The sequence below is a fragment of the Periophthalmus magnuspinnatus genome, chromosome 16 (assembly GCF_009829125.3).
Source record: "Periophthalmus magnuspinnatus isolate fPerMag1 chromosome 16, fPerMag1.2.pri, whole genome shotgun sequence".
NCBI lineage: Eukaryota > Metazoa > Chordata > Actinopteri > Gobiiformes > Gobiidae > Periophthalmus > Periophthalmus magnuspinnatus.
In genome coordinates this window covers 24,153,850-24,166,825 of record NC_047141.1, presented here as the reverse complement: position 1 = coordinate 24,166,825, position 12,976 = coordinate 24,153,850, and the positions used below count along the sequence as shown (strand labels likewise).

The following is a 12,976-nucleotide window of genomic DNA, read 5'->3' as shown; positions in this document are numbered from 1 at the left end:
ATCTATCTATCTATCTATCTATCTATCTATCTATATCTATCTATATCTATCTATCTATCTATCTATCTATATATATCTATATCTATATATATATATATATATATATATATATATATATATATATAGATAGATAGATAGATAGATAGATAGATAGATATAGATATATAGATATAGATATATATAGATAGATAGATAGATAGATAGATAGATAGATAGATAGATAGATAGATAGATAGATAGATATCAGAGAGTAATATTGAACAGTTCTAATGTAATTCATAGTGCATCCAGTACCAATATACCAACACATGTGTTTATTTTTACAGATCATGCCAAAGAACCTGAGCTGAGTCTTATTGGTGACCTGAGGGTCGGGGAGCAGAGTAGAGTGTCCTGCAGTGTACAGCACTCCTGTATCTATGCCCCTCCCAGCTTGGATGTGTCTGGGGTCAGTGGAGCGGATGATGTTAAGCACATCATGTTGTCTGATGGGGTTTGGGAGAAAAGAGTCGAACGAGTCTGGACTGTGTCAGAGGACGATCAGAGAGTGAAGTGCACAGTGTCCTTTCCCGGGCGTCAGGAAGCCACCAGTGAGACTGACTTAAATATTGAATGTAAGAATATCTTCAAATCCTAACCTTAACTTTCAAATTATTATTATTATTATTTTTAATTAATGTGTTTTATTCTTATTTGATTTACTTGCTAATGTTTTACACTATATTTACAAGTTATTATATTATATCATATCATATCGTATTACTGGTGATGCTCAGGTACTGTGTTAATAGTACCAGCAGAGGGCAATAGGCCCATTATTACACCAAACCCTCAATGCAGTAAACGGTTTGGTAGGATAGTTGCAATTATAAATTCCTCTCATCCTCACTGTGTAGGCTTGCTATCTGTCACATCTCATGGGTAAGAAGAGGGACGTGTTGGTTGAACTTGGAGGGGCAGAAAACATGTACTGACATCACTTTTTGGAAACAGTGTAAAACTGTTTAGCTCTTTCTAGTCTATCACTGTAAATTGTTTCATTCCAGGCCCTCTTTACCCTCTGTCCATCACATCTGTGACTGAAGAGTTCCTGGAGGGAGTTCTCACTAAAGTGACATGCACGGCCTCATACACATGCGCTCGGAACAAACCCATTCTGACATGGAACTATGACAACATGGAGGCCACCAGCCGCACAAGCAGCAGTGGGAAGGCTCAGTGGAAAACCATATCCACTCTGAATTTCATATCTGCTGCTAAGGATCATGGGGAATCTCTCACATGCTATGCACACTTTACAGGGGGTCAAGGGCAGAATGCAAGTATATCACTGCGTGTTAAAAGTAAGTTGCAACAGCCTATGCCTAATACTAATATACTATAATTCCATGAATTTTGAGACTATGAAAAAGAGATTTTAGCACAATTGCATGACTATCTGTCTTGCGTTAATTCTTACAGGAAACATGATGTCCCGTGGCTGGTCCTTCAGTGCCCCCAGCAGTGTCTCGGGGATGGCAGGCTCCTGTGTTACGGTCCCCTGCACTTTCACTTACAGTCAGTCGCAGCCCGCTGACCTAAAGGTCATTTGGTACTTGTATGGCAGCAAAGGATACACCCCTGTTTATGGCCCCAGCCAAGAGGTGGTCAGTAAATACAGCACCAGAACCAGTTTGATTGGGTCGGTGAATGATGGAAACTGCACCCTGAAAATCGACAGACTGGAGATGTCCCACAGCCAGGACAGAGTGTATCTGTGGGTGGACAAGAACCCCATAACCTCCTATCACACCATGGGACACTCATTTTATGACAAAACTACACAGATCATTGTTTCAGGTTTAAAATATTCCCTTTACTTTTATTGTTCTAAATGTTTTATTTGAATTAGGGGTGGGTGATTAATATGGCAGATTTCTTGGATGTAGACTGTATTTTTGTAGCCATTAAGCTTTAAAGGCTACTAAGATTTTGTTGTTGAATAAGTTGTGAGAGTTGAAGACTAGGGACATAATGCTGAAGTTCTGAGACAGACAAGTTTTACCATCAGCACAGGACCCAACACCCGGAGGCATAAACCCTCAAGACATTGTGATAATCCATATAGTAGTATACTTCTGTTGACATAGGCCAAGATAATAAGGCCTGGGCTAGCAGTGAGTGCCCTCAGTGCAGCACAGCAGTACAATTTTTCTCAGATTTTAAGTTAAAGTCTAAGGGGTAAATCTGTGTTAATATGTTTTGAATCACAGTATGATACCACCAATTTTGCATATTATCATAAGGATCAGATCACTTTTCAGATGTTATCATTATATTCCCCAGCCCTGATATAATTTACGGTATTTATTTATGTTAAAGATCATGCCAAAGAACCTGAGCTGAGTCTTATTGGTGAGCTGAGGGTCGGGGAGCAGAGCAGGGTGTCCTGCAGTGTACAGCACTCCTGTATCTATGCCCCTCCCAGCTTGGATGTGTCTGGGGTCAGTGGAGCGGATGACGTTCAGCACATCATGTTGTCTGATGGGGTTTGGGAGAAAAGAGTCGAACGAGTCTGGACTGTGTCAGAGGACGATCAGAGAGTGAAGTGCACAGTGTCCTTTCCCGGGCGTCAGGAAGCCACCAGTGAGATCGAATTAAATGTTGAATGTAAGAATATCTTCAAATGTTTTGATTTAATGATTATTATTTTTATTAATGCATTTCTATGAATTATTTTACATTCTACTGTTTTTACATTTTATTAGGTATTATATTATTATTGGTTATGCTGGAGGTACTGTGTTGCTTGAAACTATTTGACATGACAGTAGGGATTATAAATTCCTACGCTTCTTACAGTTTGAATACAGTTTTAAATGTTCATTGTTTTGAATTTATTTATTTTTAAAAAATATCATTATATTATTGTTTGTTTGTTTTGTTTTTTTGCTTTTGAATGTACTGCACACATTCAATTTACTAGTTGGTATTATTATTTTCATGATGACTGAAAGACTTACAGCAAAGACAAAGGAATATGTATAATTTTTATAGCAGTCGGTGAAACCTTAATTTTAAAATGTGCTGTATAATTAAAGTGGATTGAATAATAACATTGGCATCTCTGCAGGCCCATACAGAGAGATTACAATGATTGAAAAGCCAAAGAATCTCACGGAAGGAATGGCCAAGTATGTTGCGTGTTCAGTTGACTACAAATGCAAGAAAAACACTCCAGATATTGTGTGGAACTTTGGAAATATGCAGAATAAAACAGACACCAGACAAATCTCTAAGAATACTTACCGCACAGTTTCAAACATCACTTTCATTGGCTCTCTGAAAGATGACCGTAAAGCTTTGACCTGCACTGCTCACTTCAGAGATGGTGAGACGTCAGACTCAGAAGCCCTTCATATTATAAGTAAGTAATGCTTAAAAAACTTGTAAATTATATTTACTTGTAAATAACTTTTTTTTACCTTTTTAAAGGATATGAAAAACCTGAGAACACATTTGAAGATGGCAGTAAGTTTTTAAGCTATTAAAATTATATGTGTAAAATATAAACAAAAATGCAATCAAAAATTGAATTCAATTCATCCATTGGAAACTTCAAATGATTCACACAAAAATACATATTATACAGTTTGTACCTAAAAGTGTAGTGATTTGTAAATCTGAAATTATGTATTATGTATTATGTATTGTATGTTTGCAGCTCTTCCAGCCAGCGTCCCCTTCAGAGTGCGAGCTCTGTCCCGATCTTGTGTGGTCATTCCCTGCACCTACGAAAATCCTGAGGACTTACTTCTCACACGAGGGATCTGGGCTAAACGCTCTGGGGGTGTGGTCTATCATAACGGACCCAGCCAAATCGTAGATCACTTCAGGGGCCGCACTCAGATCGTGGGCGACCTGAACCGTGGCGACTGCTCCCTGGAGATTGATGACATCAAGCCCTTTGACAATGGGCCTTTTTGCTTCATGGCTGAAAAAGAAAGTATAAAATACCGATTCAACAACAGCTGTGCGTTTGTGCTCATGGATGGTAATAACAGATTACACATTTTGCATCAATATTGAATTTTCTTTTCTTTGCTTGTTTTTATTTGTTCAAGAGTGCAGTTTTAAGCATAGACATGCATGTATATGGTATAATGTAATCAAAATAACTTATACATTAAGAACTTATAACTACATTTGGGACCATAACATGTAAAACAAACATGTATACAATTCACTCTTCACAGCATCCCCTGAAATACCTGTGATGACAAAAACTTTACCAGAGGCTGCAGCTGGATCTGTTATGACAGTTTCTTGTTCAGTGACTCACACATGTCCAACACACGCCCCAAAGTTTGTGTGGAGCGTTGCAACCTTGACCAATGAAGTTACACACACCGCTCTGAAACCTGGCATCTGGGAAATCACCTCCAACATCTCCTTCATTGTACCTAATGAAGATGGGAAACTAAGTGTGACATGCACAGCTGTCTTCTGGCGGAACAAACAGGAATCTAACACAGCCCACTTCATTGTTAAAGGTTATTAAGTTCTCAATTCTGTTCTGTTAAAGTAGTGATACAGGAGCCAAAGTATATCATTGAAGTACTCATCTAAAAACTGTTCTTCTGAGTAAAAAAGAAAAAGACACACCCATTTTGAGTACTATTTAAAGCATTTTGTAATTGTGCTGCTTTTTGTGGGACAGTCCAATTAAAAAATGCAGTGGATTAGAAAGCATAGATTTCTTCTCTCAAATGCAATGAGCTAAAGGCAAACAGTATAAAGTATTCGTGCCTAAAAATTGTACCTAAGTATAATACTTTTACTTTTGTTTTTTATTACTTTCCACCGCTGACCCTTACCCTAGTATGTTTTGTCTTTAGGTTCTCTGATTAACCAGATGAGAAGCTTGGTTCCCATTGTTGCTCCAGTCTCATGTCTTGTCCTTATAGTCATAATATTAGCTGTGGTGTTTGGAGTGATCATTTGCAAAAAGAGGTATGGATATTTTGAATCGATTCTGCTATATACTTTTAAACAATATGCAAAGCAGCTTCTCTAGATAAAAAATATTGATTCATTAATAGGAGAAAATTGGATGACTCAGACAGACCTCCACCTCGCCCAGAAAAAAGGCAGGTGTTCAATAAATGATCATATTTGTATCATTTTTTTTTTTTTTTTTTTTTAATAATAAATGTATGTATTTTTTGTATTTATTTATTTTTTGATACACAGGAGGTCGCTGTTTGAAAGACTGAACAGGTACAGTGTCATTTCGCAAAGCATCAGTTGTTCCTTTCTGTAATAACCTAAAGTTTGTTCATTGTTATTTTAGAACTAAAGAAGCAAGTGCAAGACCTCCAAGGCCTGAAAAACGGTGTCACTGCAAATATATATATTTTCTTTCTATTACTTTCTCCAATCATTGTGGTTTATAATTCTTGTACTGTTTTTGTTTTTCCACATAGGAGGTCATTGTGGGAAAGATTCTCTAGGTACCGACCTTAAACCATCTTATAACATTATAACCAATGTGTATAATACATGTGTTTGTTTCATTGTAGAAGAGGAGATGTTCGTGCTGTGTGGCAAAAGCGGAACTCTAATAAGTAAGTGAAAAACAAGCTCAATAAACAAAATTGGGACCATGTTTTGCGACTATATTCTATAGAGGTGTATGCATGTGTGCATACACCAGCAGCAATTATTTTATTATTATTATTTTATTTATTTTTTTATTTTTTTTTAAACTGCGCATTTATTCCTAAAAAAAATGATTTTAAAAAAAATCGTCATCTGGTTTCAACTGAAGATGGTAAAAGAATATTGTAATAAGAGGTGAGATTTGAAACCAATGAGAGGAGGTGTTTGAAACAGAAACTATGTTATGTGAATACATGGCTCTAAGCTAAGGATTAGTGATCAGAAATACATAAACAAAACACCTTTGTTACAAAACTACCTATAGGTAACAAGTAGTGTTTCTGGATGAAGGTGGACCCAATTAAAGCTTAAAACTGTAACTGCAAAGACAGTAGTGAGGCTATATAATGATATGTATGTTGTTTCACCAATGTAAGTGAAGTAGAAAATTACCTAAATTATCTTTAAATAAGAAGTTGCTGTCGTTTTTGTTTTAATGTCTTTTAGGAACTGTGCCGCTCCAAACCCAGCCACACCTAAACCACGCTGCCCTTCTCCTCAGAAGTGAGTGTCTACTGTTTTAGTGCTACTTGTGTTAAACTCCATCTCTTCATGTGAATTGAAATGGCTATGTTTTTACCAGTGTCTGCAGGGGTGCCCATAACCTGAGAGAGATCAGCTGAGACAGTTCCCACTCTGTAAGTCCTCCTTATGCGATATGTGACTATAATATAAATATAAGTTAAATAATATATTTTATTTTGCAGGACTCCTGTGGTACAAATCTCAAAGTCAAACCGTAATTGCTCTTGTTCAGCTGTAATATATCTGCCATTATATATTGCTATTAACACTGATTAAAATGTTTCAGACAAGTATTTAGTCTGAGCCTACTTCTGTTTAAAACGAGGCTAAAAACAAATCTTTTTAGCTGTGCATATGACAGCACTTTTCTCCTTTAATGTTAATTTTATTGTGATTATTTGTTTTTTGTCATTAAAGTTTTTTTTGTAATTTTCATTTTAAGGACAAAAAATAAACAAAACATATGACAACTGACCACATTAATCAAGCAGTCTATTACTTCAGTCCAGCAGAACTATTACTTCCCACAAATGACAAAAAGTGAGGCCATATCCTGTTGGTTTTGTCCAAGGTGTTGTGCACTTTAGAGATCAGTCTTTCAAATGCAGCAGTCTCTGTCATCAGTCTAAACCAGCCCTCAACTTGTGGCCTGTGGGGGCTTTTTCAGACCCTCAGAATTAGTCTGGCAGCCACAATAAAACCTACCACCGCAAACTTGTATATGTCCATTGGGAATCCAGGGGGCAAGAAACACTTATCTCCCAGAAGACACATCTGTGGTGACGTTGGGATAGGTAGGCCAATCCACTTTTCCATGTTTTTAATAACATCAGTCCAAAATGGAGACACCATGGGACATTCCCAGAAGTCATAGAGATATGTTCCACTATCGGTTTTAAATTCCCAGTAGTTATTGTTCTGCAATAGCTTTAATGAAGTAAAATAAAGTCTATGAATGTCATGATGCCTGTTTTCCCTGTCCTCCTGTGCTCTCTCCCCCTCCCCTGCCTGTCTGTCTGGAGCCGGGCGGAGTTCCTGACTCCTCCCGCACGCACCTGGAGCGCATCAGCGCAATCACCGTCACCTGCTGCCGAGTATATGAGGGCTCGGCAGACTACACTCGGAGCCAGACCGTCCGCGTGTAAACGTGAATGTTCCAGCCTAGTTTGGTATCTTGTTGCTCGCCTGCATGTACTTATTTGGATTTTTGCCACCTTCCAGACTCCTGCCCTCGCTCGTGCCTGCTCCTGCCTACGCTCCAGCTCCGGTACAGTCAGCCCTATGTCCTGCCACCTGTCGTGTCTTGGTCTCCGGCGTGCCGCCTGCTTCCTGCTCTGGGTCCCGCTCTCTGGACTACGCTGGCCCTGCCTGTCCTGGTCTCATCCCCGTTCCTGTCTTCGCTCCGGTCCTGGCTTTCCCGTCCCCGTCCTGCACTTCGCCCGCCCGGCCTGCCTCCCGCTCCCTGGTTCCTCGTGTGTGTTCGCTTGAACTGTTAAAGACTGATATTCACGAACTTGTAAATAAACACTGTCAACTTGCTCTGAGTCTGCATCCCTTGGTCCTAACCCGCACCGTTACAACAATGAATAATTTTATTATGAATAAGCTTACTTCTAGCATCTTTTGTAGCCCAGCCTACATTTGAAGCAACCCCATCCCACACATCTTCACTTATCTTAATATTTAGATCTTTTTGCCAACTTAATCTCAAGCCTTCACGTATTGCACCCTGGTTATTTAGAAGCATCTTGCACAATGACGCAGTTTGCATATTCACTGGCAGATTCAGCCTGACCTGTAGAGCATTTTCATTCTGTAGATGACTCAAGCTAAAGACAGAAGTCACACTGCTTTCGATTTGTAAATATTTCCAGACATCCCCTTTGTCCATCAATTTAAACGTATCTTTAACATGTCAAATGACAAAAAATTGTATTGATGTAATTCTATCTTTTGAACTCCTTGTATCAACCATTTTCACCACAAAAAGGGAGACTTGCCTATGTATATTGCTGGCTTATGCCAAACCGAGGAGTAGTACTGTTTATATAAAGAAATTCCAAATCTCTGATATGCCCTGATCCACACCCTCTGAGAGTGCTGTGTGATCGGGTTTTGTTGTAATTCACTTTTAGAATTCTGTGAAAGCTGTTGGATGATATTAAATGGAGCCACCAATGACCTTTCAACTCTAACCCAACCCTTATCAATTCCCTGATTTTTCCAATGTTTGGATAATTCGTTAATCTCAAAAGCGATATTATATAATTCCAAATTCGGGAGTGTCAGCCCTCCCACGTTCCTCAATGCCGAAAGCTTTCTTAGACCAATTCTCAGCTTCTTGCCATTCCAAAGAATTGTTTTAATTAATGTATTAGATTGTTTATAAAAGGCATTACTAATACTTATGGGTACCATCATTGAAATATAATTGACACAGTATCTTAATAGTATTGACTTTACCCCACAGGGTAAGGTTCAGTAGCTTATATATATATATATATATATATATATATATATATATATATATATATATATATATATATATATATATATATATATATATATAATTTTTATTTGTTTTGAAGCAGTGGTTCTGCATTAATTGAGATTATATTAGTCAACTCCGGGACCCACCTAAAATGGAATGGAGAAAGGTGAGCTTGGAAACAACTCCTTGAAACTGGCATAGCCTCTGACTTTTGCTAGTTGATTATATAGCCTGATAATTTTGAAAAAGTCTCGATTGTAAACAGAACCTTTGGAATTTAAGAGGAAGGGCCCCTAATAAGAAGCAATATGTCATCAGCATACAAGAACATTTTGTGTTCTTCCGATCCCTGCACCACTCCTTTAATACCTCTGTGATGTCTAACTGCAGTCACCAAAGGCTCTGAAAATAATTTAAACAGAAGGAGGCTTAACGGGTCTCCCTGATTAGTTCCGCATTCCATTTGTTGTATTGTGATTTCAATGTCTTTTTTATTCTGTAAAGCACTTTGAATTATCTTGTGTATGAATTGTGCTATACAAATAAACTTACCTTGCCTTGCCTTGTTTTCTCTTTCGAATTATAGTATCACAGTATGAGTATTGTCTTATTGTCTTACACATGCATGAGAAACATAGATGCCAACTGACCACCAAACAGCTTTTGCAACTTTATTGAGATTTTGTGAAATCGCTTGCATTATAATGGATATGAGCAGATAACAGTATCATCTATTTAGTAAATTGTGGCAAAGCATAACTGGTATTTAACAGTTTGATTGTTGCCAATTTAAACATGCAGTTGCTATTGTTGCAGTGAACAAAAAAACAGTTGATGGAACATCACATTACAACAGCTTACAATTGTCTTAATTAAGCGGAAAGAAAATGGATTAATATTAGCATTATGGCTAGGACAAGGAGGCTACCACTTACACCTTTAGCATCATTACAGAGGTCTCCCTCACAGCAGCTGATGACTGGGATCTTGCCTTTACTGGGTAAACACATGCTCTTGGTAGCACAGCCCTTCTTTATCTGTGTTTTCCCCACTGATGTCTCTACAAATATAATTCCACAAAACACTGTTTACTCAATTTATTTCCAAATTAATAATTTCTTCTATACATTGTAACTTTCAGCTTTTATTCCTATTAGACTAGATAAAATCTACTGGCTCTGTGTGTGGGAGTAAAATGTACTGATGATTTCAGACTATATATTCAGTGCGTTGCCTATATGTGATTTATAAATAAATGATTGTGCTGTTTACCTGATACTTTGATGCACATGTCCTCGTCTCCATCACAGTTTAGGATTCCGCTGCAATTTCCATTCCCATCACAACGGAAGCACTTCTTTCCATTGGGCTTAGTTTTTGGTGGCTCTGGATGGATGGAAATGAGATATTGAGATGATGATTATGATATAATATAATTTATTTTATGTCCATATGTGAAGTTATGAGAACATTATTTTGTACTTATAGTCATCTGGAAAATATTTCAAACAAGTAAATTGAGGTAGTAGTTTTTTCGTTGAGTACATTTTTCTATTTCTTTCATTTTCTCTTTTCGTAGAATTCCTTATCCTGCTGAGTCATCAGCACTATGTCTGTCAGTTATTTTTTGGAGATAAACAGAAAAGACTGCAGCACAAAACATTTTTGCAAAGTGATCTGAGCCATTTATACACCAAATTTAGCACTTTTAAAGATTCAAAGCATTTACCTGGAGTTTTGTTGTTGCAGAGGCTTGAATTGCAGCAGTCACTGGTTAAAACTTCTCTGGATACTCCATAGTTTATGGAGCCCTGAATACACTCATGAGTGGCCAAACAGGATTTGGTTGTAACATCCATAATCCTTGCATTTCCTGCAAAACACAAGTTTGAATTTTTCATGTCTGGTTTTTACATTTCACCACAAGCTGAAATGGATATGCTCCCTCACCGTTATATTTGGTAATTCTAATTGCTCCACATTGATTCTTGTCAGCTGCACATTGCATTTGAGTGCAAGTTGATCCATCAGCACACATGAAACACTCCAGACTGTGAACTGTTGAAATTCAAAAAGAGGACTGAGTATACGGCTCATCAAACATGATCAAACTAAAATAAAAATAAACACATAGCTAAACCAGGTTTAAACCAGGACTATTTAAATACAGTTATAATTTAGCATGAAATACAATTTCTTTGTACTAATCTAGAACATACCAGGACTAAACTAAATCAAGGATTTAAATCAAGGAACTAAACCAGGATTAAAACAGCTTAACATTTAAAATCCAGTTTTAAATTGGCATATGTTATTACGAGTTATTTTCTTTACACTAAATCAGAATAACATCAGCACTAAACTAAATCAATTGTAATCTGGATTCGTGTGTAAACCAAGCATAAACGAGGTGTAAACCAGGTGTAAATAGGACTAAACCAGGACTAAGCCAGGACTAAACCAGGACTAAACCAGGACTAAGCCAGCACTAAACCAGGACTAAACCAGCACTAAACCGGGACTAAACCGGTACTAAACCAGGACTAAACCAGGACTAAACCAGGACTAAACCGGGACTAAACCGGGACTAAACCGGGACTAAACCAGGACTAAACCAGGACTAAACCAGGCCTGAGCATGATATTTTAGCTTCTGACCACTTCTATTATTCTTCATACCCCAGCTTGTGATCAAGTCAATTAATTAAGCACATTATATAATTCTTCTAACTTCACAATTATAAATGTCCTACCTTGTGGAAAAAGCACAAGTCCGATGACAAGAGGATACAGATGCATGGTGGAGATGGGTCTATATGTCTATGAGGCTGCAGTTTTCTAGAAGCTTTTAACATCTTTAGACCACTCCCTCCGCTAAGAATCAAAAACACTTTCCATGTTTGTGTTCATCTTCACCTCTTTGATAGCTCTGATCATCTCAAATGTGTACTTTACTTCATTTTTGTTTAAATGTTAGTCAAAATGGTGTTTAATTGGTGCTATTGGGAAGACAATTAACTGTGTGTGGGGGTGTGTGTGTGTGCGTGCAGGTGTGTGTGTGTGTGGGGGGGGTGCGTGGGGGTGCGTGGGTGTGTGTGTGTGTGTGTGTGTGTGTGTGCACGCGTGCGCACACTACCCTGCTATGGGGAAGATTATTATAAGGTCTTGGTAGTTTTCTCAAATTAAATATAAAAAAATATGTTACAGAAAACATTTTAAATCTGAAAGTCTGAGAAATGTTTTCCTCCTAAAACAATATGACAGTGCACAGGAAATGGATTAAGTGCTTCAGGTGGAACAACAAAAGGAAATAGCATAGGGTTATAGACATACTCGAATCAAATTGTGTGCTGCACCAAAGCTTTTTCATTCATAATTCAGACCCTTGTGAAAGTCTAATGTAGTGTAAACCACAAAAGCAGAATACAAGGCTTTTTGTCTTGTTATTTTGTTGCACTAATGCAACTATTTATCTGTGTAGCCATGGTGTTCCCTCAGTTATAATAATCCATTATGGCATAAAACCAACTAATCTATCTCCATGAGAATGTTCCAAAGTATTGTTATCTTTCTATTGCCATGAAATCATGCAGGACAGGTGACTGACCACCTCCAGTTTTGCTTTAGAGAAGGTCATATCGTTTTTTTCAGGATGCCAATAGGTGTGTAAGCACCCATTGTGTTAAATTACAAGTGTTAAGTGTTAAACTACAACATGTGTGGATTATTATTTTACATTTGATTAATTCTAAACAGCCTTATTGGTCTAACGCACCATAATAATTAAATTACGTCTATTGTCTTATTGACAGCTTACTCAAACAGCATTGAGACTGCTCTTATCAAGGTGACAAATGACATTCACCTAAACACTGATATATGCAAATTATGAGTCTTGATCGTGTAAGATCCTCTTACAGAGACTAGAAGACTGGGTGGGCATCTCTGGTACAACACTAAACTAGGTTTAAGTCCTATCTAGAAGACAGGGTGTATTTGTTGAAACTGTAAAATGTGTCTCAGATAAAATGTCCCTGACCAGTGGGGACCCCTGTTGTTCAATCTCAAAATGCTGCCATTAGGCCAGTTAATACACAGCAATAATGTGTCCTACCACAACTATGCAGATGACACTCAGATCACTGGCAGCAGGTGAATATGGACCAGTGGATTCACTCTGCGGCTGGATCCAACAGATCAGTGTGTGGCTGTAAAAGAACTTTCTTCAGCTAAACTCAGACAAGACTGAAGTCATAGTTTT

General features: G+C 37.8%; 2 protein-coding genes across 2 annotated transcripts; one reads left to right on the top strand and one right to left on the bottom strand.

Moving 5' to 3' along the window:
* Nucleotides 1-3,816: 3,816 nt before the first annotated feature.
* LOC117384222 (uncharacterized) lies at nucleotides 3,817-5,259 on the top strand (the record flags this gene model as incomplete). Its single annotated transcript, XM_055228089.1, has 5 exons — nucleotides 3,817-4,033; nucleotides 4,236-4,532; nucleotides 4,878-4,992; nucleotides 5,082-5,133; nucleotides 5,236-5,259. Coding segments are annotated over 5 exons (693 nt in total), but the record flags the coding sequence as incomplete, so codon positions are not given.
* Nucleotides 5,260-9,373: 4,114 nt separating this feature from the next.
* Nucleotides 9,374-11,529, bottom strand: LOC117383453 (urokinase plasminogen activator surface receptor-like). Its single transcript, XM_033980636.2, has 5 exons — nucleotides 11,469-11,529; nucleotides 10,667-10,774; nucleotides 10,446-10,589; nucleotides 9,989-10,102; nucleotides 9,374-9,776 (listed from the first exon to the last, which is right to left on the bottom strand). Exons 1-5 carry the CDS (start codon nucleotides 11,512-11,514, stop codon nucleotides 9,589-9,591), a joined length of 600 nt encoding a protein of 199 aa, XP_033836527.1. The 5' UTR covers nucleotides 11,515-11,529; the 3' UTR covers nucleotides 9,374-9,588.
* Between the last annotated feature and the right edge of the window lie 1,447 nt (nucleotides 11,530-12,976).

Excerpts from the sequence above, each read along its gene's own strand:
- LOC117383453 (XM_033980636.2), bottom strand. The coding sequence starts at position 11,514 with ATGCATCTGTATCCTCTTGTCATCGGACTTGTGCTTTTTCCACAAG. Across the intron at positions 10,775-11,468 it reads ACTTGTGCTTTTTCCACAAG|TTCACAGTCTGGAGTGTTTC; the intron begins GTAGGACATTTA and ends GAATTTCAACAG. Across the intron at positions 10,103-10,445 it reads CTGCAACAACAAAACTCCAG|AGCCACCAAAAACTAAGCCC; the intron begins GTAAATGCTTTG and ends CCATCCATCCAG.